Here is a 26,045-nt window from a genome sequence, read left to right on the forward strand (position 1 = left end):
TGAACTGTGTTCATTACAGTACTAAACCCCACACCTACAGATCAGAAAACAAGCAGCCCGGGTGCAGACCCTTCTTCCCCTGAGCACCTGTAGAAATTGGCTGGGTTGTGTAACTTGTATGGAGATAACTAATCAATCCTGACAGAGGGGCTGTGCTTGGCAAGTTACTAACTCTGGATTCCTGTGTATAAATGATGGCACAGAAAGTCCAGTTGTGTGTGTGGAACACACTGAGAACTGATGGCCTGTGGAGTTCTGAAATAAATATTCAGTGTCTCTCAGGTGTGTAATTATTGGCTGATGACAAATCAGATTTTGTGGACAACGTCAGGAGTTCCAAGAAAGCTCCAAAGACAGGACACATCCACCAAACCATGTGTTTTTTTTCTGTTTTACTATAAATAACAGACAGAGATTGCAAGCAACTGTAGTTAACTTTATTGATCATTACTGAAAAGGAGTTAGTAGACGGTAAGTGCCAAGAGGCAGCTGTTGGTTTGGGTACCCCTGCAGATACCCGTGGGGTGCAGGGTGCTCGTCACAGCCACTTTGGCCCCACCATAGCCCTGAAATGCTGCTTGGCCTCGAGGGCTCAGGGGCAGCCTTTTTCCAACAAGGGCATGTTTTGTTCCTGCTGTGCGTGGTGTGGCTCCAAACCCTTCTCCAGAAGGGCAGTGTCTCTGAAGAAGTCAGCACAAAGTAGCTGAAATGCAGCTTAGTTTCCTCCAGGGTAAGATCTTGAAGCCTGAACCCTTCTAGAACCAGTGTGTTAAAGCACAGGTAACAGAAGAGCAGATTAGGTTAAAGGTTAATTTACAAATTGTTTTTGATACAAAAACATAAAATATCCCCTATTAGCATCAAGAAGGCATCAAAGTTTTAATACTTCCATTATAAAATTGTACCAGCATTTCTACTGAAAACAATACAGATGTTGTATATATTTAGTTTTGGTTCTGTTCCTGATAAACAGTTTTGTGGCAGTTACCAAACTTGCACTGTGGTTCCACGAACCTCAGTACAAATCACATGCATCACAAATACATAAATAGATCTAAGTGACCTAGTATCAAAAATACATACTATGCAAGAACTCAAGTATACTAAAAATCCCCGAATGGTTGGGGTTGGAAGGAACCTTCCAACACCCCTGCCATAGGCAGGGACACCTTCTGCTAGAATCGATCAGTTCATGAAAATTCACACTTAATACATCTATGCTCCCTGAAAGTAAAGGTGTCTACGAGAAGGTGGCAAAAGCAGCAGACAGCAGCAGAAAAAATATTGCAGAGTTCTTGTCTGACTTATTGCTACATGTAGATTACATCAAGGCTAATCTTTTTTTTATAATCCTTGAAAGGTCAAATTGTATCAGGACTTCTAAACCGCAGTAAAGGAAAAAAAAGCACTTTTTATAAAAATAGCATCCATTTAAGTTAGATAAAACATTATAAATACAAGAAAGAAATCAGTTACTCTACAAAACATTAATTCAGAGCATATGTTTCTGAAGCACCAGCATCAATCCCCATGTTAAGGAGCTCACCCACAAAGTCTTCAACACACCTGCAGAGTTCTCCCTGCCCTGACACACGGGGCTCACAGTCAGCTACAGAGGGTCTCATGTTTGCACCTCAGAGGGCAGGGGAACAGTTCTGGGCCAGCTTTGCTTCAGCTTTGCAGGTGGGAAGCACTCTCTGCAGAGATTACATTTAACCGTAGCAACTCATAGTAACACACTTATCTGAGGTTGAGGCAAGGCAGTATGGCTTGGAGTTACACTGGCATTGTCAATGCTACAGCTGTGTAAAGAATAACAAAACCTGCTCTCTTCTGCACCTGTATTAAGTGTAAACTTTCAGAACTTTAGGATACATTACAAACTACAATTCCTTTGTGGTAGAGTAACCAGAGAAGGATCTGAGGGGGTTAAAAAAACAGTTTGAAAAGCTATTAAACATAACAGGTTTAGAAACTAACATTTTTAGTGTTTGTGGCATTACAACTTTGGTGTTCAGATCTAGCAAATCAGTATATTGCCTGTCATCAGCCTCATCAAAACAAGTGTTCTGTAATGAAAAATATTAATTCCATTTTCAGTGGTAGAGTGGTAGGATCTGACATTCCACCATGAATCACAGGAATCAGAGCACTGTCCAAGTCATTCAGATAGTTCTGTGGAAGAAGGTGACCTCCAGATCCAGCTAAGTATTCAACCTAGGAGGGAAACACATTAATATTTATATTAATTAATACTTTTTGTATCAAAAAGACAACACTACAAGTGTAGTATCTCAGTAAAAGAATATTTCAGCTGGCATGATGTGAGAAAAGCCACTAAAGCAGCTTCTTCACCTGGGGTATAGCAAAATATTTAAAACAGTCAGGGACAGATCGAGGGTCTGTGCAAGGGAACATACTTCAGTGGAAATGGGGAGTCTGCAATGAAAGCTGAAAGATTACCATATCTGAGTCAATGGAAACTCTCAGGCCTATCTTATTCATCCCGTTACTTTTCAGGGTTTTGAGGTGAGGGCAGAGAGCAGTGCTGCAGGCAGTGGCAATTTCTTTAGCAAACTGGTGGGGAACAGCACTGGAGAGTTCATTGTCCTTCACAAAATAGCAAACCTGAAACCAGAGAAAGGGTAAGAACAGTGAGCAGCCTGGTTACATTCCATGTAAGAAAAAAGAGTAATTCAGTGTGCACATAACACAGAGCAGAGCAAGCACTAGTGCTTATTGGCTGCCAAAGCAGCCAAGTGTTTTGGCTATTCCATCACAACACCTCAGTGCCCATAGAATGACTGGGCTATGCATTTACAGAGCTGTCTAGCTAACAGACTTCCAGTCTTTTTCAGGGGAGAAAAATGAAAAGTATGTAAACTCACCACAGAGCCACAGAGAACATTCTGCCTGTCATTGTGGCTACACATCAAAGCAGCCATATTTTTTAGTAGTATCACTTAGTACAATTCATTTTACCCCTTAACTATTCAAAAAGTAGCAAAAAAGGCTCAAGAACAATGTAATTCACTAACTTCAGTGCACTTCATAACTTTTCCCTCTCTTTCGAAGTCTCTGCCTTGTGGTGCTTTTTCACTCTGAGTTCCTCCAATTGATTTTCCGTCAACTGGGCTTAAAATTCTATGGAAGACAATAGTATGATTAATAATTAAAACAACATTTTATGGTTTAGATTGAGTCACTTGTATGAAATAAAGAAATAAATAGGGAAGTAAAGCACTTAATATAAAGCAAATCTTGCAGTTTTAAAAAGCTATAAACCATTTAAGGTATGGATCACTGTCTTTCAATAAAAATACTTTAGATTAATTTCAGGAAACTAAAGGCAAAAATCTGAACACTGGAAAGAAGAATTCTCTAAGATGTTCTGCTTTGGCAGTACATTTACCCTTTGTTTGTTTTCTCTTCATTTTCTACCCAGCAAATATCCACGTATTCTTTTACATCCCCCGTATCTATTTTTCCACAGGTAATTCTGAAGTCCTTCTTGTCTCTCAATGCCTGACGTAGGCTTTCCATAGTTTCTCGTGTTATTTGTACCATTAGTCCATCTAGAACAAATCCAGTTAAAATCCCAAATTATCTACAGGAAGAGCAGCACAGCTTTTTAGTAGAATCATGGCTTAAATTCTAGTGGGATCAACTCACCCCTACAGCTCATTAATAAAAGCACCAAAAGACTCCATCCGTGAACTACATCATTAAATGTTACATGAAAGAGGAAGAAAAAAACCCTTTTTGTCAACAGAACGAAGGCTAAATCATTCTTGGACTACTCTTAGAATTTTTTTTTCGTTTATGTGCCAATATATGTATTTCAGCAATATGGCAATGAAAATAGCTCCATAAAGGAAAGACTTGCACTGACTAAAGAGAGTGAAAACTTTGTATGTTTATAACAAGTAGCTGAACTAACGTATTTTTTTATACGGCATTTTGTTTGCAACAGGTTTTCTATGAAGTTAAAAAAACTTGAAGAGTTTAGCTTACTGAGGCATACCCAAGACTGCTAGTTTTATTTTTTTTATAAGTTCTCTAAAGAGGAAAATACACAGGACAAAATTCTTACCTTCAACTATACTGGATTTAGCTAAAAATCCTGAAGATGTTTTTAAGGCTCCATTAAACACCACAAAACTTGCACCTGTAACTAGAAAAAGTAGAAACAAAGTGAGCACCACTTCGTGTCACTCAAGTCAGCCATTACTAACATTCCACTTACACTCCTTTTTAAACACATTTCAGTGTGACACCAGAGTTGCATTTTCCTCGCAGCCTAACAGTGAACTTACATTTCTGCTCTAGAAATGTGATTTTTTTCTCCAGTAAAGCACTTACCTTTCCTGGGATGTCCCATGGCACTGACTGCCTGTGTGTGATAGAGACCATGCTTGTTCTGCACACACACCAGATGAGAATCTGCTTCGGTATTAAAACTTGCTCCAATGCTAATTACATGTTCATTAGAAGAATTTATCACCTTCATTATCTGTCAATACAAAATTTGTCATTACACTGACAAATTGCACTTACTATTCAAGTAGGGTTTTTTTTTGGTTGGTTGGTTTGGGGTTTTTTGTTTGTTTTTGGTAAATTTTTGTTTGTTTGTTTTTTAAAGTCTTCAGCAAAACACCATCACCATGAAATGTGTATGAGAGAATCCCTGAAAATACTAAAAGATTTGGAAGAAACTGCTGATTTTTCAGCACTTACCAGTTATCCTAAATCTCAACTCATCATTTTCCAACTTTCAGCATATGCAGGAAGGAAGGGTGTGTGCTCAAGTAATTTTATACTCCCCCCATTACATATTTAGGTCAATATAACAGTTCAGAAAGGTTTTTTTAAAGAAGAGCTCATGGTAAAGTTGTGACTGGCATTATATGAAAAATAATGATTAAAGCAGCTTGGATTAGAAAGCTAATCAAGATGACTTTACTCACCTCATTATACTTCTTTAGGGGTATTTTAATACAGCTTCTACCCATTTCCACATGAACAAAAAGGTTGTCTATGGTATGCAAAGTATACTGATAATTTCTCAGGTCCTATAACAGACAAAGTATTTACATTAGGAGACAATTTATTGTTTTCTTATCTTTTACAACAAAAACGACCTAGATAAAAATACATCTCTGGGACTTCTAAAAAGTAAAGACATTAAGAGTGGTTAAAAACTTAGTGATTCCTTTTTTCCTACTGGGATGTATGTGACAGGTACCTTAGTGAATGTATTAACAAACTTGTAGCATGACAAGGTAGGTCTGTTTACCAGTGGGTTATTTAGATCATGGCTACTTCGTACACATTAGGATTTTACTCTTTTAGGGAAGGAAAAACTTCAACACCCTCCCTCTCTGATAGAAAAGTGAAGCATGGAAGCCATCATCTAAATGAGTTTGTTTCCAGGCTCACACCCTGTCCCCTACAGCTCCAACTGGCTGACTTATTAATTGAATATACTGCACCCTTTCTTACACCTTTCTCTGACATCATCCATCATCTCATCCACTTCTGCAAAATTCTGTTTTTTTCCTAGAACAACAACATTAGGTATGAAATGGTCTCATTTGCCTTCACTAGCTCAGCTGAAAAAAAGGTATAAAAAGGCTCTTTTCACCAGCTGAGCCAGGCAATCAGTACCTTCCTCAATCAGCACAAGAAGGGCATTTACAAACACATCTCAGTGCACTCCAGGTTGCCATGGAACAGACATAATTTGAGCAACAGTAAGGATGTAAATCACAGCTGCCCTTTGCCTCCATCAGTTACGACAGCCTCAGTCACTTGTGTGGTGAGAGGTTTTGTACGATCTTCAACTGAGGATCTGCATCACAGATACCAAGGCACCACCAAGAGAATATTTTGCAGTCATCTAGTGATAAAAACTTGTGCCAAGGAGAATATTCCCACTGCCTGCTTCAAGCTGACACAGCTGTGAAGGGGAAGCCCAGTAGAATTCCACAGAACCCCCCATCAGCAGCAGCACAACATTAAGATTCCTCAGACTCTGAGAATGCAGTTACACATTGGTATCGTCACATCACCAATCACGCTGGGAGATAGCTCATGGAATTACAGGGTAAGATTCCTACATTAACAAGGAACAGGCTTACTGGAAGTTTAAATCAAATTGTCTGGGTAACAGAGGAATGCCACAGGGAACACCATGAATTCCAGACTTGACTTAGTCTTACGATTTTGCCAGAAACTCCTTCACAAAAGTCACTCAGGCTGGTTAATTGTGGTAAGTAATTCCTCCTACAGTTACTCCACAGCATCTTGCTTTACATTTAATATTGTCAGACTTAAGACCAGAATTGCTGCACCACACTGATGCTTGGAAGAGAAAAATGCACCTGAACAGTGATTACTACCAGCTTCAATGCAAATGTCAACACTTCTCTCAATCTTTTAAAGCCATTCCTCACCACCAGAACTGATGCATAACAATACCAGGTGAAACAAACAGTTTTCCAAACTCACTCACCCTCTGCTTAAGAAAGTTTCAAGTCAAGTATGAAGAACAAAAACATTTGCTTTTTAAATTTACCAAAACCCACTGCTTTCAAGGTTCAGAATTTTGAGGATATTTTACATAATTTAAATTACAAGAGGAAGATAACAAAACATTTACTCACAACAAGCAGATTCATAATTGTATGCCCAATCTCTCCAAAAAGTGGCTTCCGGTGCCTATAACTCACCAAAGGAGTTGGATAGGCTGGGAACAAGGAAGGAAAAAGGGGATTTTTAATGTATTAACGTATTTTTATGATAGGTTGTTTACCTATCAACAACTCTAAAACTTCCTAATCAAAGTATTTATATAGCATATTTTCAGCTATAACCTGTTCCTTAATCTCATTATCTGCCCAGTCAAAGCCAGCAGAGCGCCCCTCTCATTCTCTGTCATGGGCTGTCCTTCAGCCACCTGGTGATTTTCTCACCTATGGTTAAATCCTACAAAACTGATCAAAAAAACCAAAACACAATGAATAGTTTGGTAGGAGAAAGAACAAAGCAGCTACCATCCTCGTCACTACATAGATATGGGCCTGGCTGGAAGTGTTCCACCGTGGACTCCAGAAGTCCTTGAACAAGGCAGTGGTACATAATGACAGACTTGCAGCTTCTAGAAGGGTGGGGTCCTGCCTTTTCACAGGCCTAGATGTTTCCAGTGTATTCTTGTAGGTAATCAATACCTGCCTCAGTTTACGAACCAGTAATATTTTGCCAATATATTTAATTTCAGTAATTAAAAACCCCACATTCTGTCAGAGTTGTAAACTGGGCTTGTGAACGTCCCTTCAACCCTTTTTCCTACAACAAAAAAAGTCAGACATTTTTACATCAGGGTTTTTTTCACATCAGTTTTGGCTTCTTAGCATTCTCATCAGCTAAGAAAAGTCAGTCCAGCATGACCATGAACATTCCCAAGTATTTCAATAGGTGCCCTTCCGATGTCAGTCTTACCCAGGTGTACCATAAAATACTGCTAAGATGATTTTAAATATTTTACTTGTCTAAAAAACCCTTGTATTTTCCAAAGGGAACTTGACATTTATACAGCTATTGAAAGTGTTAAAACTTACCCCCATATTCTGCTCCCAATCTCAACATTAAACGGATTGGAAACACTTTAGCCCAGGGTATTTCCAGCTTATGGATGAGAATACCAAAAAGAAAAGGGTTATCTGGTAGAATCTGATCATCAAGTTTCTGAAAAGTTGGTGAAACAAACAGGAATCCTCCATGCTCTTTGTTGCTGAGAAAGTTTTCAGTAAAAGTAATGTTTTCCATGTTTCTTACAAACCTTCCTGTAGAAAGAAGGACAGAGAGTTTGCACATCTGGATCAGCCAAACGTTAGTGCCAAGAGAACTGTTCTAACCAGTGACCTCTGACAGACTTGCAGGTGGATTTCAGACCCTCCTGAAGTCTGTGAGACATCTAAACCCACAGAATAAGCACTCTGTATTTTGTAACTAAATGAATTTGAATATGAAACTCGTTTTACTTCAAACAAATTCCAAAAATCCTGAAGTGTTCAATGTTCTGGCACACAATAGGTGGTGAACGTCCATCAACAGACCTAAAATGTTTACATACATCAGCACTGCACTTCTACAAAATACCATGCCAGATGCTCTAAACCACAGACTCGAGGGCTTATACCCAGGATCTCCAACACAATGTAACTAAACAACAAAAAGAAAACCTGGAAACAGGATGTTTACAGAAGTATAGGAAACAAAGAAATTCTTTTATTTCTGTTATTTAGAACCCAAGCCTAACACTGCAGGGTCTTTCATCAGAATCATTAGACAGTTAAAAATACTTCAAGAAAAATTACATCTCAACATTCAACTTCAAAGATCTGCAAGAAGATACTATAAATATAAAGTTGGACATTAAAAATTACACACCTTTCATTGCATCCTTATAGATGTTAAGAAATAATTTGAACATTTCACTGGGGAAAACATCTTCATCTGGCAAACGCTGCAACAGAATGACAATTTCTGCCTGACCCAAACCATGCAGTCCATTGGTGGAGAAGCACCAGCACCTTTCTGAGGAACCTTTAAGAAGATAAGACACCACAGTAATGCTGTTTGAAAAACAAAGCTGGATTTAATGGAAAAGAAAATGTGCAATACTTACATGTTACTAGCTTGACATTGACAAGCAAGTTTGCATTTATGATAAAAGTTAACAGAGTAGGACCTCCTTCCCCTAGCAGCGAGGTGATCTTTTGGTGAGATGGATGTTCCTCCACCACAGGATCTAAATAAATAAACACAGAATTTAGTTCAACACACCAGCCAGTGACCCAAACCAAGCATTAGTTCATAGCATATGACCCTTAAGAGAGTGGTAGTTATTCCCAAACTTAGAACAGCTGCAGATCAACCAATGAACAGCTCACCCTAAGATTCAAGGAACATGTAACACTGAAGTAGCAGCTTCTAACAAAGGTGCAAACTGGGGCTACCATTGCTTTGGAAATCACTGACTGTGTGTGCTGGCTCCTCATCCATGCACTGATACTGTCAGGTACCACTGGTGAGCATAGACACCACTATAATGTATTCAAATGACAAAGTATCCTTCTCTTAACACACAGATCCTGTTAATAACGTGTGTTCAGTTATCCAAGAATCCAGTACGCAACAAATAAGTGACAGCAGAATTGTATTAGAACACATATGCTTGCGAGTTCATATTTAGAAATCTTGCAGCAGGTGATTTAAACTTCCCTGTGACGGGGGAGGAGGGTGAGGCCCTGGCACAGGCTGCCCTGAGAAGTTGTGGCTGGCCCATTCCTATAAGTGTCCAAGGCCAAGTTGGACAGGGCTTGGAGCAACCTTGGATAGCGGAAGATGTCCCTGCCCATGGCAGGGAGTGGAAACAGATAGGCTTTAATGTCCCTTCCAACCCAAACCAATCTATAATTCTCTGACTAAATATTAACAGTTTTCTCAGATCTTACCCTTCCCTTTTTCACCCACTGCCAGCAGAAGTGGTGGCAGCTTATCCCCATCAGGAATAAGGCTGATGTCTCTTCGCACACACTTTTCGATCCCACACAGTGCTCTGTAACTTGAAGGGCTAATAGACACATGACGTGCAGCCTGATCCACTGCACTACAACTTGTCTTCTCGGCCTCTGCGGTAGAACACTCTTCAGTTCCTGGAGTTACAGATTTGTAACTAGGCACCACCTCACTCTGGCCTGGGACACCCTGCTGTGCACTGTCTGAAGGAACAGAAGGATGTGATTCCTCCATTCTTGTCATAATATCAATTTCTTCCTTCTGTTTTTGATTTACATCAGTTAACATGTCATCTTCCTCTCGGTTTGCAGCCTAGGAAAAGAAATAACAGAAATTCCACATTGTCCCACAACCAGCTAAACTTTCATTATCTGCATTCTAGATGCAAAAAGAGAAAGCAAGCTCTCACAAATGCTGAGGATGCATTTCCTCCTAACAAGAAGAAAGCCACCAAATCACTCCTGGATCTTCTTTTTTTAATGTTTAAGAGTTACACAGGTGAAGTTGCATCATTAATTTGTTTGTTTGGCAACACAAATCGTTGTTCTAGCACAGACAGTCAGATGTGACATAATCAACACACCAGGTACCTCTTCAGGAATCTGTCTGCTATTGATGTTGCCACTCACACCTACTGAGTGTTGCCATCACCTGGATCAGCAGTTCAGTACTGCAAACGTACTTCTACCCTCTGTACATCTGATTAATTTTGAGTCAAATCTATGCTGCTTCTCCAGTGAGACAGGTGTGACAACTTGTGAACATGGGCACATCGGGATATCAGCTTTCATTAAAAAATAAAACAAGCAAAAAAAACCCTGAGAGGTGCGCTATCAAGTACATTAGACTGGCATTCTGTCTCCATAGGGAAGACAAGGAAAACACCTGACAATTCTATGCATGCCCTGTAGGAGCTCTCCTGATGTCCCATCAACTTCCAGCAAATCCTCTGTTTATTGAACACACTACCAGAGAACAAAAAATAAAAGGGCACCAACTCCACAAGTACCACCCCAAAAACACACAGACAGAAACATGAACTACGCTGGCCAATAACAGACTTCTTCCCCATGCATTTCTTGCTGGTGTTTTACCATATCACTTCGTATTTTTTACCTTCACAGTCAGAATTTTGTGTTACCTTTGCTTTAGAGCTGCACTGTGGCAGTTTTGTTTGAGCTTCTGAAGCTGCTTAAACCAAGCATCGATCAACTGTATCCCACTCACTTTGTCCATGATGCTTTTAGTTTTAGACATTGCTCATATTTTGCAAGTGAAAATATCCTACTCTTTCCCCAAAATGTGAGACAGGCCATACCTTTTAATAACTGCAACTCCTTGGAGTCCTTTCTTGTTCAAAAGAATTCACATCTACTATTATTTGCTCTTCATGAATAAAAGCTGATTTACATGCTATGTACCTGTTAAGTGTCCAGATCCTCCATATACAAATAATAATGATCTGGTCTAGGATTTTACCAATGTATTTTAAAAACTCTTGGGTCACGTGAGAATTATAGACTTTATGTTATCACTTGAGACAGCATGTCAGAGCTATGTTTTACCTTAAAAAGGCTTCAGCTGAGGAACTTCTCCAAATATTTCCACAGCAAACTCAGACCTCTTCTTTGGGCTTTTCTTGTAAAGTGTGGATAGTTCAACACCATGAATGTGATCCATGATAAAAAAAGCCAATCCCCCTCTCAGTTTAATATTAGTTCACGTTAGAAGCAATACACAGACTTTGCTGCACCCTACAATGGAGTATTCTGGGGCATTAAGCAAATTCTGGCTAGTCTAATCCAACAGGAAAACTACAGCAAACCACTGGGGAAAAAATAAAACCCAAAAGCAAACACAAACTTCTACTACAAGCCTGTTGTTAGTGACAGGTTTAAGAACTGTAGCTGAGGTTACCTTCACAAAACTAATTAATCAAAGGCTATGTACAAAAAGGACCTGTTTTGGAAAACTTTCTGCCATACCATTTTTGAAGTTCACAGACACCCCAAACCAAAAAAGATTTTCCTTTGAAAACCTTCCTTCAGTTTTCCTAGAAATGAAAATTACTACAGGGTTTTTCAATGCAAGGACTTCAAAAAAATACTCAAATACTGTCTCAGATTCCAAAAGCAGAACTGTTATGGATGTAAGAGGCCCCATCAATAGCAGGCAGAGGTATTTAACAGGTAATTTATGCACATTTACACACTTCCACACTCCTACCGGGTGAGTCTCTGGCAAGTCAGGGTTCACTGGACTTAAGTCCTGCGACGATCTCTTGGTTCCAGAGGACAGTTTTGTTGTGTCTGCCACTTCACCATTGGGCAAAATACCATCTGCAAACCAGACCCTCCTCTGCTCTTTGGGACACAGCCCTGGGAGAGGGTAAGAAAACAAAACCTGCATGTTATCGCACTGTTCCAGTGCCTGAAAGGGATAAAAAGTAAGTCCCTTCTCCTCGTCAAATACATGGAGAATCTGTTCAGTGGAATTAAGCAGAGGTAGAGTTTGACACCAGTCAGCCTCCAGTCAGGCAAACACATGCAGAAAAATCTCCTACTTGGGACCTACCATGTTACAATTAAATCTATTAAGTCATATCTTAGTAAGGGAATACCTCAATCATCCCTCTGTACTAAGGTAAGAATGAAGTGCATATTACAGCTAAAAGATTAAATGCACTCTAAAAAAGTTAATTTATCACTTTGTTAAAAAATTTATTTTCATTGAAGAAGGTCAGATGTTTAATAAAAGTGGAACAAAGACACTACTTAGCCACTAATCATTTTTATTTACACAGAGAATGAACCTCTACAGCTCCTTTTCAACTTTCCCTAAACAGCTACTGTTTGTTTTTTACTGTAAGACTGGCAGTCACAACACAAGCCAGAGATCTCCCAAGACATGTAAAAATTATAAAAGTAACAGTTACACAAAAGAGAAGGCAATGAAAAAAGCAACATCCAAATTTCATAAACAGAGATTTAGGACCGACTTGCACCTGGCACCAAAACTAGGAAGTGAAAGTAACTGTCCAGTGTCCCATTCATGGAGTTTGTATTTCCTACAAAAAATACCACCAAAAAATGTATAAAAAATATACCAAGTACAAATCCAACATGCAATAAGCAACTCTTTCCAAAGAGACCCTAGAAGCGTTAGATCTATACTGTTTATAGCATCTGTACCTTCAATACTGGGTTGTTTAAGGGCTGAGATAGGCAACAATGCAGAAGGTGAAGGGGAGCTGGCACTACCAGGTATCTGGGCTTCCTCTACAGGTGGAACAGCAGAATGTTCAGACGAGACACTGGAACTGGGAACAGGACCAGTTGGACTCATCATCCTTTCAAATGCCTGTGCTGAAAAAATGTAGTTAATTTTTAAGATCTCTCGATTATATTTCATTTGCAGTGTAGTACTTTGGGTGGGGTTTTTTGGCAAAAGCAGTGCACAGTTTGTGATCTGCACACTCAAGACTATTGCAGGGAAGAAAATTTACATTTATTTTCTGCCCACATATTTGCCGGATTGGTTCTCATGACAGAAACCCCCTGTACCTCCTGGTACTGCTGCAGTGCATACCTTGGTGCAAACACATAGATCACATTTATCAAGTCAAATTCCATTCAGGAGGCATATTAAAAATCTAGCATGTTTTCAAGTTGTTATTTAAATATGAAACAACAAAACCTCATTTTTTTCTCCAGATGTTTCCATAAGCACCCATGCTTAGCTTCCAACTAAGGAAAGGATATCTGATGGTTCAATTACTGCAGTGCTGTTATGTGACTTGTAAAAACACCAGGACAGGAAGCTACATAAAATGGGCAAATAACATGTGAGAACAAGCAGGGACATGGCCTTTAAACACCCAGAAGGCTACTGTGGAGGCAGGATCACTTTTGTCAGAATCCCTGTCACAGATGAACCAACAGTATAGCTTCATATTTAGTCTTACAGAGTTAAAAACTACTTTTTTTTTTTTTTTAATAAAAATCACCAACTTGCTACTCAAAGTTTAACACAAGAACTGAAATCCAATTCTCTTCATCCCTCCATCTCAGCAACAGGAAAGCATACACCAATTAAAGTAATCAAGCTCCCCAAAAAGAGCAAAGGTTAAAGGGATACTTTACTAGTTACTGCAATTACTCAAAGAAAACTTTTTACCTTTATTAATGTCATCGTAACAGCCCGTACAGACTCTTGCCTCCTTCTCCATGTACTGTAGTTTGCATTTTCGTTTGCAACAGCTACCACAAAAAACCTGAATCAGAAAAGGACTGGATTAAATATTATAGACATATTGTGTGGTCTACAATTGCACAGGAATTGGAAAACTCTTCTGAAAAATATACTTGTTTCATTTGAAACCATCTGCAACCTTATATTCAAGCTAAGAAAAAAAAAACAAGAACAAAACCCACAACATGTGCACAACAAAAAGCAACAACACACAGGATACAAGTGGCATTATATTAAAATTCTTATCTGGGGTGATGAAAAGAATTTCAGGTTGCAACACCTATTCCTAAATTCACTCCTAGTTCTTCCCGTAACTATTTTACATTAAACAACAGCAACAAGCCCCAGAAGTGGGTCAGATTTGCTTTACTGCTTTAGGATCGTGACTGCAGCTGCACCAAATCTCTCCATAACATGTGTTACTAGTTTGCTATGAAATTCCAAGCTGCCTCTTCCACCTCACAGACAACAACGTAAGCCAGAGCTTCCCGAGCTGCTCACCCAGGCTGGCTCAGGTGCCATATCAGCTAAGTAGGCTCTCCTACTCTCTCAGGAAGAATAAGCACCCTTGCCTTCATGTCACAAGCTCCCTTCAGCAGGGTATTTGAAAAGAAAGCTGCTTTGAAAGAACAGAACGTGCTCTTCTACTCCAAAAGCATATACATCTTGTCTATTTTTAAGCAGAGATGGGGAAAAAAGTGTGTCTCATTAGCCTGGACCACACCTGCACAATCCCCTTCAAAAAGTTATGTCTTTAGTAAAGCTGGGTTTGTACAAGAGTTGACATAAATAACTAGAGCTTTTGTTGCTTTTCCCTTATGTTCTTTCAAGGGTGATCTGCAAGTTTTCAGAATGTCACACCATTTTTAGCCATAAGCAGACTCTAGAGTATCAGCCTTACAAAAGGTCTCCTGAAACCTTGATCTGACAGAACCCTTCTGCCACTGACCAGAGTTCAGTAAGTGGAAAGAACATTCAAAGTTTTTTCTACTCCTAATTACCTCTAGGAAAACAAAGTGGATCAACTGAAAAAAAAACAAAAACAAAACTAAAACTAAAACGGTGACAGAAAAAAAATCAAGTTTTACAAGTGAACTTCTTTAAGTAGGAAAGGTCACTATAAAAACAGTAATAGGTGCAATCTGAGCTGAAAAAAGAAACTATTTCAAGTGCTGCTGCATTAGTGCCACACCTAATTTACCTCAACTGAAACCACACATGCTCAGTAAAGATGTTAACAGTGTAACTGATAAGGATTAATTGCTAATCAGCCACAATCCATTTTAAGGTTTCAAATGCTAAGACAGCACAATCCTCTGCAATGCGGATTCTTCTCATATCCTTGGTGACACTGGGACCCACAGAGGATAGCAGGAAAATTAATCCTAATGCATCTAAAAGGTGAAGACAAGCTAAGGGACAAGGGAAAGGAGGTGAAGATGGGGCTGCTGAGTGAAGGAATTGATCCTGGTTGAGCTAGAAAGGGCACCACGAGAGACAAACACCTCAGTAAAGGAACTGCAAAGCTGTTTGGCCTCACAATTGTGAATTCCTACCAATTTTTCCTTATGTACCAGGTGGCTGAAAAAACAACACACAACATCTTAACAAGGAATGTTTGTTTTTTTCTAACACAAAAAGTTATATTAAAAAGACAAAAAGTCTGTCAAAAAGTTAAGCTGTTGGACGTTCAGAAAAGCTAGGCCAGAGTTACAACTGCATAGCACTATCTATACCTTATAGATATAGTGCTTCATTTGCTGTCCTAATGAACACAGATTGTGATGCTCCCTCTAATTACACTGTTGTTGTGCCAAAAGTCCCTCAGCTAACACACTATAGTTATAAAGAGGGATGTGTAGTGAAGTGTCTTCCATTCCCACTCCAAACAAGGTGCAAGGAACTTCACAGTAAAATGTAAAACAGGAACCTAAAATTGGTCAGTCTTATGACTAAAACAAAACTCACTCTGAAGAACTGAATTTTAAACCATTACAGAACCTCAACAGGATATTGTGGCAGTAAGTTCAACATGTTCTAGGTTGGCACAATGAGTTCTTCCTTATCTTGGCACTCAAGATTCAGACCTACATTTTAGTTCACACCTACTGCAATTGAAATAAACGAGTACCAAGCTTTGAACACACAGTGCTAGAAGTGGGAAAAAAACCCTACCTAGCCTCTCCAGATGCTTCTTAGCACCAGGGACACAAAAAGTTAGTACTGACACTAGTCCTTCCTCTATCACCTCATTCCTAAATCCTACAGAGCACCACTGAGCAATAAGTTCATTAGTATTGACAGTATTTCCATTTATGCATCACTACAAGTGTTAGCCACAGGAGCTCACAATGGAATTCTGAATTAAGGATAAGATGTGGCATCACTTACTCACTGCAGGAGACCATAGGCTGAAAAATGTTCTACAACTATTTGCTTTGTTGGTGAGTCACATATTTTCCCCTGAGATGACCTCCCTGGAAACTTATACATCTAAACTTGCAGAAGGACAGATTTAGGCTATAAATCCTTTACACTTGTACTGCTGTTACAGCTCCTGAAAGAACGCAGTCCTTCCAGGTTCATGGACAGTGCTTTACAGATAGTATAACCACTTACCTGAATTCTCAGCATCACCTCAACTTTTTAAAAGTTACTTTACTTAAAAGCTGAGCAAAAAGCTGATTCACTCTGACTACTATGAAGTAGTCCATCACCTTGTCTCCCTTGTTCTATGCAAAACACTAGACAAGCCAGCATTTAAAGAACATTCTTCATACTTCCCTTTAATTACAATTTTCACAAAAAATATGACAAGATATCAGTCTTGTTCAACAGTTTTTAAGTTTCTATGAACGGAAAAAAAATTAATTTTTTAAAAATAAAATACTTTGAGCATAGAAAAACCACACCCTGCTGTGCTTTGGTTATCCCTAAATCAGAATCCATTTCCTTTCAGCAGCACAGGACCCCTCTCCCATAACTCACCTTCCCACAAGCCCGGCAGTGGTGTCGTCTCTTTGTGAATGTGAACTTCACTTGGCAGTTCATGCAGTTGGGGGCCTCTGAATCGGGGACCCACAGTGGCTGTTTCCACAACAGAGCTGCAGGTGTTTTAAGTGACTCCGTGTTTTCAGATGTCTGATTTCCTCCAGCTTCAGAGATGCTTTCCCCAGGGTCAGAGTTCTTACCTACACTTACACTGCTGCCTGAGAGGGGAACTTCTGGGGTAACAGAACCGTGTTCCTGGTTTTCTCTCTCAAGTACATTTGTTCCATCTGGTTGTTTCTGACCAGCAGCTCCTTGGGAAAGGCCAAGCAGCTGCTTTGGTCTTGCACCTTCAATAGGAACATCAGAAGCCAGAGCTTCACTGCCACTCTGAGTCACGTCCTGACCATGAGACACAGCATCTTCTGCTGCAACTTCCAAATAGTTGGCAGGAAGAGATGCTTTAACATGACTATTAATGCTCATTGTCTTCTCCAGTTTTGCTTGCGTAAGTTCTTCAGTGACCTCTGTGAAATCCAGGTTGTTCACATCTGTTACGTTCCCTTCATCTGCATCATTTTCTATTAGGTTACCATCGTTGTCTGAAGACTTCAACACCTTGGACTGCAGACTTTGTCCATACAAGAAATCATCAAGCTCAGCGTCGCTGACTAGTATATCACTTTTAATAACACTCTCCTCGACAGTAAGATCAGCCACAACTGAGCTCATACTTTCATCACAGAAGCTGTCCACACCAACACCATATGGCTCAACCTCAAGGTCTAGAAAAGCAGAAGCAAAAGCTTCGATTTCCTGAGAGTCACCACCAGGAATTACATTCTCAGCACTGCACTGTTCTCCATCCTCACTGTTTTCCACAATACTTTTGCTGATTTCAGCTAAATATTCTTCCTGCTCATGCCAGTCAGTCTTTTCACGGGATTCCCTGCCAGAGGGATCAGTTTTAGATGCTCCAGAATAAACAGCCACAGTGCCACTAATAACCTCCGTGACTGCACTCTGAGGTAGAGGATTAACCTTTTCTTCTGTTACAACTAATGAACCGCACATGGACACAGGGAGACACGACAGAGAGGTCTGGACATCCTCAGCTGAAATATGCAAACTGGAAACACTTCTTAGTGTCTCACTGCTGTTAAGTTCTTCACTACATACATTCTCTTCTGTGATTTTCTTTTCCAATTCTACTTCAGCTCCTTTGACACAAGTTTCAGCTCCAGTTTGATACAAGGAGCCTGGTGCAACACAAATTCCAGGTAATGCGTGGGTTTTGTGCACCTGATGCTTCTTGGGCAGATCTGAAAGCATGGATTCAGCATTACTCCCATCTTTTAGGTCTCCCTTTCCTATGGCATTTCCTCCATGCATCTCTTTGCTTACTGCAGAACATGCACTATCATCTTTTGGTTCACAAGGCAGTTTTTCACAAGCTTTCTCATCTTTGGGACCATTTGCATTTGAATTCTGTGTTGTTACAGGAACACATTCAGTATCAAGGTAAGCAGCTTGTTCAGGCTGATCAAGTACTTCACCGTACTTTACAGGTTCTGTCCTGTGTTGATCATCACATGAATCCGAGATCTCTCCTGTAGTGTAACTGTCAGATTTTAAAGCTAAATGATTCATCTCCTCTGTTGTAAGACATCCTGAATCTTGAAGCATTGAGTCCCTATCACTTTGCTCTGTGCTGGAAGCACCCCTGCAACCAGATGATGACACACACATAGGAACAGGTATGCAAGACAGGCCAAAGCCAGTTGACCCTTGGCTGCACTGGAAGTCATCTGGCTGTGACTTCCGAGAACCTTGGTGAGCATGGATTAAATCAGCCGTGTCATTAACAAGATCACACACAGGTATGCCACACCTCCCCAGGCTGGAAGCCTCCATTTCATTTAAAGAACCACTATCCACAGTGGACAGAAGATCAGGTCCAGCAACACTCTGCTCCTGCGGTGGTGAGTGACTGAGCAGCATGCCCCTCGTCCCAGTGGGGCTAATCAGACAGGTCTTCTCTGGGGAGCTGTCAGCATCCTCTGGCAGCTCTGGTGCTGGGAATGCATGTTGTAAGCACCCCAGGACTGAGGAGAGGGAATGGTGCTTTGAGTCACACGGGTTTTGAGGTGTTCTAAGGCAGTCATACTCATCTGTGTTAAGGAAGAAGAGAACAAAGCAAAGTTTGTAAGATTCCTCTCCTTCTACAGTGTACACCCTCTAGATCCCCTCTGTTTATCTATACAAGCTCTCACTTAGCATATGCTGTTTTCGGATTCCATGGTAAAAGCCATTTGACCACTTGGAGAACAAGCCAGTGCAGGAACTAACCTGTGTTCTGCTCGAATTCATCGAGCAACTTGTCCAAGTCACACACAGCAGCTTTGAAGTAACTGTCCATTCTAGTCTCAGTTTCAGTGAAGCTTTACCCTTCTTAAACCTACAAAGAAGAACAACAGCATCTCATTCACAGCAGTTTCCTGTCTACAAAGCCCAACTGTTAGTATCAGAAGACAACTTCTGTAAGGTATTTGTTTCTTTTTATTAACACCTTCTTCTCTCTCTCCGTGTAAACAAAACCTAAGTACAAATAGGGTTGCAGCCTCTACATACTTTGAATATGCCTTACACAGTGTACCCAGCACACTATGAACAATACACCCAAAAGTCCACTTTAAATCACGAAATTGATGCACTTGTTTATAAAAAACAAGTGCATCTGAAAGCATGTACTATGGCATTATGATGCCAGCAAGTTTAAAACCAGAAGGCATATTATGATCTTCTAGTTTGTCTCCATATACATTTGATACCACAGTTCACAGGCAAAAACCAAAATAAACCATTATTACCCTTCAACACAACTGAACTGCATAAATAATAATAAAAATTAAAAATCCAGCATGGTTATTCAGCTTATCATTTCTATTCTACTCAAAACACAAAACCAATAAAACTTCTGAGACCCCAAGAACATAAAACTCTTTTTTTAAAAAAGACTTACCAGTTCATCAGAGAGCTACTTGTTAATCAATCACATTCCCCACTGTAAAACACCCTGGTTCATTTGCTTAATGAACCTTTCCAGCCACTCAATTTTATGCCTTTTTGGTCACTCTGAATTGCTTTCTAAGTCCACATCTATTTTCATGGATGAGCACTCACACTGTTAACTCCCTATAAATAAAATCAATATTTACACTTCCTTTGAGCAAACTGAAGGGACTCAGATCCATTTAGTCTAATGTCTGTAAATTACACCTGTGGAGGTCTCTCTAGTTTTTCTTCTGCTTTTATCAGTGCACTCAGTCTCTGCATTGGCTAACTTCATCTCTCACCCCAATTCAATGTATTTTGACCATCTAGTACTGGTGCTTCTAAAAGTGTAGAGACCAAATACTCAAATCCACTCTCATCACTTACGCCACACTGCAGCTACAGATTCACACTCTACACCTTAACCTCGTCGGTTGAGGTGTAAGATTTCTTTTTAGTGAATCCTTCAGATCAGGTGCATTCACTTACATTAATATGAAATTACTCACCACATGTGATATAATTAATTATTCATCACATTTATGTGCATGTGACAAGAATACTTCAAGGCAATGTGTAGTTCAAGTAGAGATTTGCAAGGCATAAGAAAGGTGAAACAAATAGTATGCAGCAGGGCAGCACTTTGTGCCCATGCATAAACCAGAAGTGAACAATCTGAATATACCATTTTTTTGATATCCACTGGCAGTATATTAAAGGTCTTCACACAGCACCATAACCCAGGTCTCTCACAGCTGTCTAGAGGGCATCAAACAGCAGTAGATATATACTTAATGCCACTTCTCCTCACTCATTTGAATGCAACCCTTGCCTGAACAATCACCTCATTTCATGATCTCCTGGTAAATGGACACATTACAACATTTCATTTAAGACACTTACAAGATAACCAGCTTTTGGTGATCCACTGAGAGATATCAAAGTACAGACAACAGATATCTTAATGACACCAGAATTTCTAAAAAATCCCTTTCATAATTAAAAAAAATATATAGGAGAGTTAAGTAATTATTACATCTATCTTTATCTTACACTTTAAAAGACCTAGATTCATTGTTTTGCACTCTTGAGTAGCACATGACAAATTCTGAATTAAGCACAAGTGCATTATTAGATTACAATGCTAAATAGGTAGATTAGGATGCATTTGCATTGTCCAGCGTTGGCCCACTGGATCTCTGAAAAAGGAAAGAAGTCAAAATCTACTTAACACAGAGTAAATCACTTCTACAGACAGCTCAGGAGACTATCACATCTCAGTCTACTGACCCAATAATGTTGTTACATTTTGTTAAATCTGGTTTAAAAACAGAATAGTTCCATTTGACTTAATACAGCATTTTGAGTAATTAACCTGACTTTGAATAACTAGCATATTATTCCTGTGATTTCGCTACTCTTTCTTGAAGTTTTTGATAGGTTTTCAGCTTTTCTACAACAGACCTACAATAAAAAAAAAAAACCAAAAAGCCCAACAAAATCAACCCCCCCAAAACAGAGCAGACTAGATCAGCATAAAGTATTCTTTTAAGACTCGTACTCCTAACAACAGAATTGTACTTCTAATTATCAGAAATCAGGAGCACCACCAGTACATATGGTTTTAAGTAGAAAGAACTGTTGTCTTCCAAACATGTTTTCTACAGCTCTGAATCTACTCACTAGATCATCTCCAAACTGGTTCACAGATCAGCATTTTTTAAAAATAAGCTATTAAAACTTAATGCTTATAACTTTATCTGAGGCATTAAGTCCCTAACAGTGCAGGGAAACATACAAGTTCAGGCTCTCACCAGCTCCATTTTATAGACTTTTTTTTCAAAGTAGAAGTAACTTTTAAACAATAATTAAATCACTTTCTGTTAAAGACCACATGCTTTGAGATTAAGATAAATATTTATGTTCAAGAAGACTTGAAGCTAAAACGTCAGTCCATGATGAAAAGGGAAAATAAAATTAAAATCATAAAATGTACTAAAAAAAAGCACCCTGGACGCGTCACTTGTGCAGGTAAACGTTTGGTGTGTGTCTGAACAGACTCCTCTCAGGGCTCTGACACATGGTCTGACACGCTCCTAACACAGCACTTCAAACTGCACACAGAACCCACTCCACGGAACAGAGGCAATAATTGTGCGACGTTAAAACTGTAACAGAGTTCAGAACCAACATTCCACTGGGGATTTCTCAACACACTCTCATTTAAAGGAGAAGATAGCACAAAGCTGCTGGGATACCAAGTGGCCAAGTTGGATGTCAGGCGTTCCTTTTTACAGATAAAGTCTCTCTATATGGAGGTAGTTAGCAGTTTTCAATGCTGATAACTTGTAAACCAGAACAAGTAAGTTAATTATTATCAACTAACCAGTTCAAGGTCTGAAGACAAGCTACCTTTTGGAGTTTAAGAATCCCTGAGAACCACTCTCTGTAGTGTCAGCACACATGGGCACCACCAGATCTCCAGTTTGCCACAGCTGATCTCCCCTGCAGAGGCCAGGCCTGCTTTTGCATGGAACAACAGAGGGTTAGAGACAGAGAAACACACACACAGGTCTGCAGAGAGCTCACCACAGGAGCCATCTCAATTCTGGTCGCCAGGGAAGTCTTTTCACTCACTGCTAAGTCACGTTACTTCAGCTCCACCATCGCTGTGTTTAATCATTACACTTAGCCTGAGCAGAAAGCTGTATTAAAGCTGTTATCCTCAGGATTGAAGTGGATTTTTCCAGTAACTACCACAGCCACAACAAAGCCTCTGGTATAAACATAACCACCAAGTTCACAGTGCTCCAGGAGGGAGGAGCTCACGGAGCACAGGGTGCCTCCTCTCACCTTCAGGGCATTTAATGACTGAATCACCAGCTTTTTCCTTCTCAGCCCCCTCCCAAACCCCTACAGCTCAACCCACCCATAGGCTTGAGGCCCACAGACAAAACATTTAAGCTTACAACTGCACATGGAGCTCACCAACAATCAACCTGATGGAGAAGTTCAGTACAACTGAACACACGCTGTGTGGAAAATGCAAATAAAAACTAAAATTATTCTTGCTGAGCAAGACAACTTACTATCCATCCCAAAAGCTCCAGCTGCTGCTGCCACAGCAAGATTATGAGCTGAATCAAGGGGTGAAGACAAAAGTTGCAGAAGTTTTCAGACACATAAGGAAAAAAAATATGTGGCACACCGCAGAAAACTGCCATGCTTGAGGCGCAACGTTCTGTTAGTTCAACACAGACTTCTCAGAAGGACAGAACTTCTTCAGCACCACTGTGACAGCTCTTTCCCAACATCACCTTCAACTCCTGGGGATTCTCTTTCATTTCCACTCAAAGAAATTTGCCCCCCTGAACTGAAAACAGCATCACTCATACCACACAGAGAATCACAGATTCAAAAAACAGCCGGGTTTGGAAGGGACCTCTGGAGATCACCCAGTCCAACCCCTGCCCACGCAGGGTCCCCTGGAACAGGTGACACAGGGACGTGTCCAGGTGGGTTCTGGGATGTCTCCAAAGAGGGAGACTCCACACTCTCCCTGGGCAGCTGTTCCAGGCTCTGCCATGGAAAGAAGTTCTGCCTCAGGTTGAGGGAGAACTTGTGTTTCAGTTTATGGCCTTTGCTCCTTGTCTTGTTGCTGGGCACTACTAAACAGAGTCTGGGACCACCCTTTGACATTCCTTGGGGATATTTGTGTGGATTGATGGGATGCCCTCTCAGTCTTCTCCTCTCCAGACTAACCAGGCCCAGCTCCTGCAGTCTCTGTTCACCAGGGAGATGCTCCAGACCCCTCATCACCTCTGTGGCAGCTCCTTGTCTTTCTTATCCTGAGGAGCCCAGACCCGGACACAGTGTAGCGGATCCAGAACGCAGTTATGGACTGTCAGCAGTGCTCCAGTGCCACCAGCAGCAGGCAGTCCCACCAGTGCGGAACCCCCAGGCTCAGCTGGGCAGACACAGCCCCACACACTGCCCAGGGTGCCACCCCCACCATCTGCAAGTTATTGTTTCACAGTTATTGTGAGCATTACTCAGCCTTAGAAAATGAGCCACGAGAATGGGATTGCACCAGGCCTGGCACATTCCCTCAGCATTCCCATCTCCTGTGATTTACATTGTTAATGAGCAGACGTGCATGAGACAGCCCCGGCAGGGGGATGGGTTCTCTTCTTGACCCAGACCCTGCCCAGAGCCCACTGGTGGTCAGTGCCCTGCAGGGACAGCTCCATGGAAATACGGAATGTTTGGCAACCTTTTAATGCCTGGAAGTGCAGGGGTAAGATTGTCCATTACACTTTATATATTCTATATAATCATCTCTTTCTCTGTATTATACTCTATATACCATATAAGTCAATCTACCCTAAATACACTCTCTATATATTATTCTCTATGTGCCCTATATATACCCTACATAATACTGTTTGTATATATATAGTACTCTACACACCCTGTATAATAGCCTTTGTATTATACACTACATACCCTACATAACACTCTCTCTCTATATTATACTCTATATACCTTATATATAAACAAGCGGCACAGCAGTAAGCAAAAACACCGCTGATACGCCCAAACCTCCGGGGGCAGCCTCAGATCGCACCGCGTCCCTCCTCACCGGCGGCTCCGGGCCGTGTCCCCTCAGGGCCGCCGTGTCCCCTGCTGGCCGTGTCCCCTCCGGACCGTGTCCCCCCAGAGCCGCCCCGGCCCCGCCGGCCACTCCGGCCCTGCTCCCTCAGCGCTGCGCATGCGCGGGCACGAAGGGCGCGACGTCACCGTGACCGGCCGTGCCCACCCCGCGCCTGCGCAGCGGAGACTCTTCCCGCCACGGCCGCTGGGGGCGGAGCCACCGGGGGTGGGGGGGGCCTGGCCGTCTGAGTGAGTGACAGCGCGGGGGGCGGGGCGGGGGGGGCGGGGCCACCGTGTGATTGACGGGCGCAGCTCCGCTCCGCGCGCTCTCCCGCCCCCACCTCCGAGGGCACGCGCTCCCTGCGCGGGGTGACGTCACCCTGTTCCGTCACTCCCCGCCGCTATCGTGACGTCACACGCCCCCTCACCTCGCGGTGACGTCACTCCCGCGCAATCAGCCACCCACCAGTTCTCGTGACGTCACGCACACCCCCAGCCCGTGGTGACGTGGATGTGACATCGCGGGGTCAGAAACGATTAACAGTTTGCCCATAGAGGGGGCTGATGGGCCGGGATCCTGCCTGATGCTGCAAAACGTGGAATGCGTCCAACTTTTCCTAAGAAAGGACATTCTGTGGTTGATCTTTGTAACTTTCAAGACCAAGATGCAAGAGAGGCCGTGAAACTTGTTGCCCTTGTTGCCCTTGTTAAGGTTTAGGGCTGGATGTGTCTCAGTGATTTCAGCCCTGGGGGAGGGTAACAAGGCTGGGAGGAAGGACTTCCACTGAGAGTAGGCACAGGGAATGCAGTATTTATGGGGCACAAGGACAGAACTCCCAAAATGAGGAAGGAACTAATAAAGACAGCTCAGGACCTGGGCTGAATCAGCTCCCACTGGATACAGGGTGATTCCAGCAGGGGCAGTGTGTGACCACCAAACCCAGAAATCCCCCAACCCAAAGGAAGAGAATGACTGAGCGTGGGATCAATTAGCATGAGAAGCAATAGATTATAAACCCAACAGAACATAAAATATATATATAAAGAAAGAGTGGTTGGGCGTTGTAATGGGCTGCACAGAGAGGTGATGGGGTCACTGTCCCTGGAAATGTTTAAGAAGAGACTGGATGTGGCACTCAGTGCTATGGTCTGTTGACAAGGTTGTGCTGGGTCTTAGGTTGGACTTGGTGATCTCAGAGGTCTTTTTCTAATCTAATTGAGTCTGTGATTCAGTAATTAATAGGAGAACTATGTGACTTGTAGCCAATTGACGTTAACACCTTTGTTTGCTGAAGTGTATAAACAGTGAAAGCTTTTGACAGTAGGTGTACTGGATTTGTGGAAACATCCACCTTCCACCCTGCGCAGAATAAACAATGTCTCATTTCTAAACCTGACTGTCTGTGTTTAGGCACAATCGTCTCTCTTGCTCTGTCAGCCCCCGTGGCCCTCATGACAGCACATCCCCACCCTACAGTGACACCACTCTCGCTCTGTCACCATGCGGGGGCAGGGGA

At 41.4% G+C, this 26,045-nt stretch overlaps 1 protein-coding gene across 5 annotated transcripts; it reads right to left on the bottom strand.

The window, feature by feature from the left end:
- Window positions 1-415: 415 nt before the first annotated feature.
- On the bottom strand, window positions 416-24,587 carry ZFYVE16 (zinc finger FYVE-type containing 16). Of its 5 annotated transcripts, none has more exons than XM_050329687.1 (19): window positions 24,421-24,562; window positions 22,288-22,395; window positions 19,171-19,279; window positions 16,822-18,992; window positions 13,759-13,855; window positions 12,774-12,947; window positions 11,809-11,960; window positions 9,519-9,894; window positions 8,690-8,812; window positions 8,452-8,607; window positions 7,620-7,844; window positions 6,666-6,748; window positions 4,968-5,072; window positions 4,363-4,513; window positions 4,094-4,174; window positions 3,413-3,575; window positions 3,039-3,144; window positions 2,464-2,628; window positions 416-2,217 (listed from the first exon to the last, which is right to left on the bottom strand). In XM_050329687.1, exons 3-19 carry the CDS (start codon window positions 19,238-19,240, stop codon window positions 2,056-2,058), a joined length of 4,560 nt encoding a protein of 1,519 aa, XP_050185644.1. In that variant the 5' UTR covers window positions 19,241-19,279; window positions 22,288-22,395; window positions 24,421-24,562; the 3' UTR covers window positions 416-2,055. The 5 variants fall into 5 exon arrangements, with proteins under 5 accessions (XP_050185644.1, XP_050185645.1, XP_050185646.1 ...); XM_050329688.1 differs by having other exon boundaries at window positions 22,262-22,395; XM_050329689.1 differs by lacking the exon at window positions 22,288-22,395 and having other exon boundaries at window positions 24,518-24,587.
- Window positions 24,588-26,045: the final 1,458 nt, after the last annotated feature.

The sequence above is a fragment of the Myiozetetes cayanensis genome, unplaced genomic scaffold, assembly GCF_022539395.1.
Source record: "Myiozetetes cayanensis isolate MyiCay16 unplaced genomic scaffold, myiCay2020 scf4, whole genome shotgun sequence".
Lineage (NCBI taxonomy): Eukaryota > Metazoa > Chordata > Aves > Passeriformes > Tyrannidae > Myiozetetes > Myiozetetes cayanensis.

What these genes read in the sequence shown, in the direction of transcription:
- ZFYVE16 (XM_050329689.1), bottom strand. Translation starts at nt 19,240, where the DNA reads ATGGACAGTTACTTCAAAGCTGCTGTGTGTGACTTGGACAAGTTGCTC. An exon ending in CTATAAGGATGCAATGAAAG is followed by an intron (nt 7,845 to 8,451) that starts GTGTGTAATTTT and finishes TTCTTTCTACAG; the next exon opens with GAAGGTTTGTAAGAAACATG. An exon ending in CAATTATGAATCTGCTTGTT is followed by an intron (nt 5,073 to 6,665) that starts GTGAGTAAATGT and finishes TGTCTGTTATAG; the next exon opens with GACCTGAGAAATTATCAGTA.